Source organism: Lactuca virosa, chromosome 5, assembly GCF_052849685.1.
Source record: "Lactuca virosa cultivar CGN04683 chromosome 5, Lactuca_virosa_CGN04683_v6, whole genome shotgun sequence".
NCBI lineage: Eukaryota > Viridiplantae > Streptophyta > Magnoliopsida > Asterales > Asteraceae > Lactuca > Lactuca virosa.
In genome coordinates this window covers 191877224-191883553 of record NC_136430.1, presented here as the reverse complement: position 1 = coordinate 191883553, position 6330 = coordinate 191877224, and the positions used below count along the sequence as shown (strand labels likewise).

The following is a 6330-nucleotide window of genomic DNA, read 5'->3' as shown; positions in this document are numbered from 1 at the left end:
CGCTAAACCCATCGACAGTCATAGACGGCGAAATCGACGAAAATGGCACACCCACGCTGATTTGTCCACGTGTCCTTCCTTGAACTCGGTTGTACGCTTTCTAAACTACTTTATTTACATTTTTACCCTTAGGTCACTTTTAACTGTCAAATCTTTCTAGACTCATTTCTAACAGTGTAGCTTGACGTCGTTGTCACGAAACGGCCTCGTTTTGTAGGTATTTGTTCTTTTCATCGTTCCTTTATCTTTGATACTTCTGTGTAGTTTTGTGGCCACGTTGATTCCGGTTTCTCTTGACTTGTCCCCAAACGCTGCAGTTTAATGTATGGTATTTTGTATTTCATTGTATTTCAGTGATTTTAATTTAGTGTTGATCGAGTCATTTTGATTTGTTTGTTTACATGTTCAATTTTGTTATTTGATTGTCGTAATATCATGATGCTTAGTTCAAATCAGTGATTGATTACTGTTAACGAGCTAGGGCAAGTCAATTGACGAGAATTTTGCACCTTGAGTAATCCTGATCGTCTAAAACTGTTACGATTGAGTTGTTATTGACTTATTATTGTTTATGATTCATATGGGTTTTGGTTTTAGTATCGATTATGATGAGTTATGATGTTTTTCATTCTGTTTTTTGTTATTGATTTGATTCATTTGATGTATTTGGAGATATGAGAGTTCCAGAACTACTCGGTGCTTTTGTTCGGAAGTTACTGCACGTTCCATACTATCTGATCACTGCGATTCTTCTTTTGTTCAAACAACTCGCGAAGCTTTCTTCTATTCTGAACCCTTTCAACACCAACAATCCTACAATGGGGTGGGGGAACATCTACAAGAGACGAATGAAGGTTTTCACATTGGCATTTGTCATCTACATGGATTACAAGGTGTGTAATTGTTCTTCATTTCTCTTTCCATTTGATCATATTTATGTTTTCAATGAGAAAACCATGATCTCATGCTTCTTATAACCTACTTTTTGTGCTCTGTAAAGGCATTACAGCAGAGAGAGAAACTGGCAAAAAGATCTAAACGAGATGCATTATGGGAGAGAGCTCATGAACGAAATGCTAAACGTGTCTTAAAGTTGATTGTAGAGTTGGAAGGTTTATGGGTGAAAATGGGACAATATTTATCAACTCGTGCAGATGTTCTTCCAGATGCCTACATACGCCTTCTAAAACAATTACAAGATTCTCTTCCTCCTCGCAGATTAGAAGAGGTATGTTTCTCTTTCATGTCAGCATCATAATCCTTCAAAAAAAGCTTGAAATAACTGAAAATTTTGTTAATCAGGTCTGTCAAACTATAGAGAAGCAGTTGGGTGAATCAATGGATGATCTATTTACAAATTTTGTCAGTGTACCTTTAGCAACAGCATCAGTAAGATTCAGAACAATTATCTTTGCCATTATTCTTTGTTGCTCATGACAAAATAATGTCAATATGTTGTAAACATTTAACATTATGAAGCATTGTTAATGTAAAAACTATAAATTATCTTTGTAGATAGCTCAAGTTCATCGTGCAACATTACATGATGGGAAAGAGGTGGTTGTTAAAGTTCAACATGAGGGCATCAAAACTATTATCTTGGAGGTTGTTCATTCTAGAATCTTGATTTTTTTTCTTTTTGTATAATCTCCACACTTAAATTAATCCAAGATTTCCCTTTTTACAGGATTTGAAGAATGCAAAGGCGATAGTGGACTGGATAGCTTGGGCAGAACCACAATATGATTTCAATCCTATGATAGATGAATGGTGTAAGGAAGCACCCAAAGAACTAGATTTCAACCATGAAGCAGGTATGACAATATGACATAGATGAAAATTTGTTTCTTTTTGTGTAAATGTTGTTTGTTTCTTCTGTTAATATCTTTGTTCTTGTAGAAAACACTAGAAAAGTGTCTAGAAATTTAGGCTGCAAAAGTCAAGGTCTTGACAGAAGACCTGAAGATGTTGAAGTATTGATACCCGATGTTATTCAGGTATATTATATCATTATCATCATCCTTCCTCACCTTTTTCTATATCTTAAACCTAAACAATAAGAATTAACATTTTATAGGTATTTATATTATTCTTCTATTTCATTTTCAGTCTTCTGAGAAAGTCCTCATTCTAGAGTACATGGATGGGGTACGTTTAAATGATTCCCATGCTTTAGAAGAACTTGGTGTTGATAAACAAAAACTTGTTGAAGAAATTACTCGTGCATATGCACATCAAATTTATGTTGATGGATTTTTTAATGGTGACCCTCATCCTGGTATTCTTCTCTCTTTACCTCATTGCTTTTACTCTTTCTTTATTCTTCAATTCAAATGTACTATTCTACCCTTCTTTCTCAAATCTTTCAGGTAATTTTCTTGTGAGTAGAGAACCTCCTCATCTTCCAATTCTGCTTGATTTTGGTCTTACAAAGTTGCTTTCAAGCTCTATGAAACACGCCTTAGCCAAAATGTTTCTAGCAGCTGCAGAGGTATGTAGAATACTTTATAGATGAGAATTTTTTTGCATATATATGATTTAGATATTTGTTATTTTAGGGTGATCATGTGGCTCTTTTGTCTGCATTTGCTGAAATGGGACTTAAGTTGCGTTTGGACATGCCTGAACAAGCTATGGAGGTAACAAGTGTGTTCTTTCGTGCTACTACACCTGCAACTGAAGCTCTTGTAAGTGACAATAGTAATACTCATTGTTTTTATATAATATAAAAATTTATATATATGATCATGGAATGTAAAGACTAAAGACTCATTCCATTATCTTGCTTTTTCATTCTATCATCAAAAGAGGCTCTAATTGTGAGACACTGAGAATTCTTTTGGTTTAGGAAACTGTGAAATCTTTGCAAGAACAAAGAGCAAAAAATATGAAAATTGTACAAGAAAAGATGAAACTTGACAAGAAAGAAGTTAAACGTTTCAACCCCGTAAGTTCATTTCTTTTCAAAATTCCAACTCTACCCCTTCCCATTATTCAACAAACTAATTAAACTTATCTTCCAGATCGATGCTTTTCCGGGCGACATTGTAATTTTCTCCAGGGTCCTAAATCTACTCAGAGGTTTCTCTCCACTTTACACTCACCCTTCATAAAATGCAATTATTTAAAAATTAAAATCATCTCATATTATTTCAGGCCTTTCATCCTCCATGAATGTCCGCATCAACTATCTAAATATCATGAGACCTTTCGCTGAATCTGTTCTCAAAAGGTATAATTCTATTCACTATTCAAAATTGATTTAAATTTTATTATTGTTTACTATTATTTATTTCAGCAACATAAGTAATACCCCATCATCAAATACAAAATGGATATATGATATTCCTGTTCATTCTGATGTGGAGGATAAGCTGAGGCGTCTCTTGGTTGAATTAGGGAATGCCAATAGAATACTTGGAATCCAGGTTCTTATACTTTCCCTTACTGTTACCGGGACCCACTTTCGTTTGTGAAAAAGACATTAACGCCCTCCGTATATGTGTTTGTTAGGTTTGTGCATACAAAGATGGGGAAGTGATAATTGATACTGCAGCTGGAGTGTTGGGAAAATACGACCCTCGTCCAGTTCAGCCCGATACATTGTTTCCTGTTTTCTCTGCAACTAAGGGTGTCACAGCAGGGATGTTACATTGGCTGGCTGATAAAGGGTATTTTTGTCATTTTGATATTTTTAACACCCATGATGTTGTGAAAGGAAGGAATGATATGATTTTTGTTTTTAAATGATAGGAAGCTGAAGCTTGATGAGAATGTTGCAAACATTTGGCCAGAGTTTGGCACAAATGGAAAAGATCAGATAAAGGTTCATCATATACTTAATCATACATCTGGTCTACACAATGCTCTTTCAGACATTTATCAAGAAGATCCTATGTTACTTTGTGATTGGGATGCGTGTGTAAAACGCATTGCAAAAGTTGCACCAGAAACTGAACCTGGTCGTGAACAGATATATCATTATATGTCTTATGGCTGGCTATGTGGTGGAATCATTGAGGTATCATGTCATTATTCATTACATTCATTTTCTTTTTTTCACCTTCTTTTATTTATTTATTTATTGATGATTATGTTCTTGAATGTGCAGCATGCATCCGGGAGGAAATTTCAGGATATTCTTGAGGAAGCTATTGTACGCCCACTTAATGTTGAAGGCGAGCTTTATATAGGCATTCCTCCTGGTGAGATTCACATTACTAAATAGGAAATTCTACCATTTACACGTGGCAAATTACAAAAAAAAAAAAAACACACACACACACACAATGTATTTTCACCTAATTCTTAAGAAATTTTGGTAACCCAGGTGTGGAATCTCGTCTGGCAACTCTAACATTCGATACAAATGAATTCGCTAAGCGGGCGGCTGCAACCGCCGCAACCACCACAAGACAACCTTACGCCGCCATGCCGTCCTCCCTCTCGCCGGAAATCCTTGCAGGCTTCATTCCCTTATCCAACACTCTCAATGTCCGCCGCGCCATACTCCCCGCCGCCAACGGCCACTTCTCCGCCCGCGCATTATCCCGCTACTACGCCGCCCTAGTGGACGGCGGCACAGTCCCTCCTCGCCACTCCTCCACCTCCCTTCCACCGCTCGGAAGCCATCCTCACCGCCCGACATTCCCATCCAAGAAAACCTCCAAAAACCAAAAGGACTCCAACTCCACTACCCAATCGGAACTTTACATCAGAATCCCGGAAACCGATGACGCGAGTGACGAAATCGATAATAAAATTTTTTCCAATTCGAAATCGAAAATCCATGATGCGTTCTTGGGGAGTGGAGATTATAAGGATTTAATAGTCCCGAATGGGAAATTTGGGCTTGGGTTTAGGCGGGTTAAGACAACTGAGGGATTGGTAATTGGGTTTGGACATGCGGGGTTAGGTGGGTCCACTGGATACTGTGATGTAAACAACCGGTTTTCTATCGCTGTGACTCTAAACATGTTGTCTTTTGGGGCTTTGACTGCTGAGATAATCCGGTTTGTTTGCTCGGAACTTGATCTTCCAGTGCCTGAAGATTATTCGGTATCTCGGGAGTTCATTGATAAACCTGTGATCAATTAATTTATACAGGACGTGACATAATAGGTTATACTGTGTCTGACATGCAGTGCAGTTGACCAAGACTCGCACTTGGGACAAAAGTTGAAGTTTTTGTCTCACTTATAAAATGATAATACATACTTAAACAATATTTGAATTTTGAGGTAAACTTTTATCATACATTTTTTTTCTTAGCATTTTGAGTTAAAATTGATTTTAGGAAGTATACATTTGCTGTAAATTGAACGTATAAAGATATATTTTCTTCTCTCATGTGTGTATCGATGTAATTATTTTTGTCGTGATTCATATGATTGTAACGTGGTGAGAAACTAAATTTTAGTTGTGTGAGTTGCAAACCAGAAGTCAAAGAAAAGTCAAGGCTTGTGTCAACTTTATTAGGTGACATGGATGTGGTTTACTATTGTAATTTTATCGGACAAATGCGATCCCAACAACGATCATAATCGTTTTTTTTATTATTTAAATGAATTTGATATTGAACTTGTCTGATAACTCGATAAGAGTATTGTGGATCAACATTTATTGAAAATGGCAGAGGTTTTAAACTAATGTAAGAACTGATAATTAATGATTTTCCTATTAATTGATTTCTATCACTAATCAGAATATATACTCAATTATATGGTACTAACAAGCTATACAAATACACAATAAAAAAGGAAAACATAGCCTGAACTAAACGTATCGGACTGTATAAGGATACATATATATGCTAACATCCTCTCACTTTCATCAAGAGGAAAGGTTTGAACATTTAATCTGGATCGAAATTCATAAAAAAGAAATGTAGAGACTCCTTGTAAAGATGTATGCATACCGAGAGCTAAGTTGGATGGCACATGAAGAATTTGGACCTACTCGAAGATCACTTTATCAATGACAAAGTGTATGTTGATCTTGATATGCTTGGTCCGCAGGTTGACAGATAAGATAGATGACACTAACATTGTTGTTGTAAAGGATGGTTCTTTGGCTGGTGACAAGCGAAGCTTTCAAAGAAGATTACATAGTGTATGTTGATCTTGATATGCTTGGTCCGTTGGTGTTGGATCACTTTGGTAGAAAGATAGATAAGACTAATATTGTTGCAGGAAACGACCGTCCTCGGAATCTCTAAGCTAACAAATAGGTTAGGATAACATCTTTTTGTCTCATATATGGTTGTCCATGTAAGGCTTGCTCCCTTATTATGCTTGCATTTCATAACAACTAATCGACTGTCCTTTTTCA

At 36.3% G+C, this 6330-nt stretch overlaps 1 protein-coding gene across 1 annotated transcript; it reads left to right on the top strand.

Annotated features, from left to right (window-relative positions):
• The first annotated feature begins 208 nt into the window (after positions 1-208).
• On the top strand, positions 209-5349 carry LOC145115031 (ABC1 family protein). The gene is made up of 18 exons (XM_079051176.1): positions 209-323; positions 673-893; positions 1001-1228; positions 1303-1389; positions 1516-1605; positions 1688-1814; positions 1900-1997; positions 2110-2278; positions 2370-2491; positions 2559-2687; positions 2849-2947; positions 3024-3081; positions 3157-3232; positions 3299-3428; positions 3514-3671; positions 3754-4021; positions 4112-4205; positions 4331-5349. The coding sequence occupies exons 2-18, from the start codon at positions 675-677 to the stop codon at positions 5095-5097; spliced, it is 2919 nt and encodes a 972-aa protein (XP_078907302.1). The 5' UTR covers positions 209-323; positions 673-674; the 3' UTR covers positions 5098-5349.
• Positions 5350-6330: the final 981 nt, after the last annotated feature.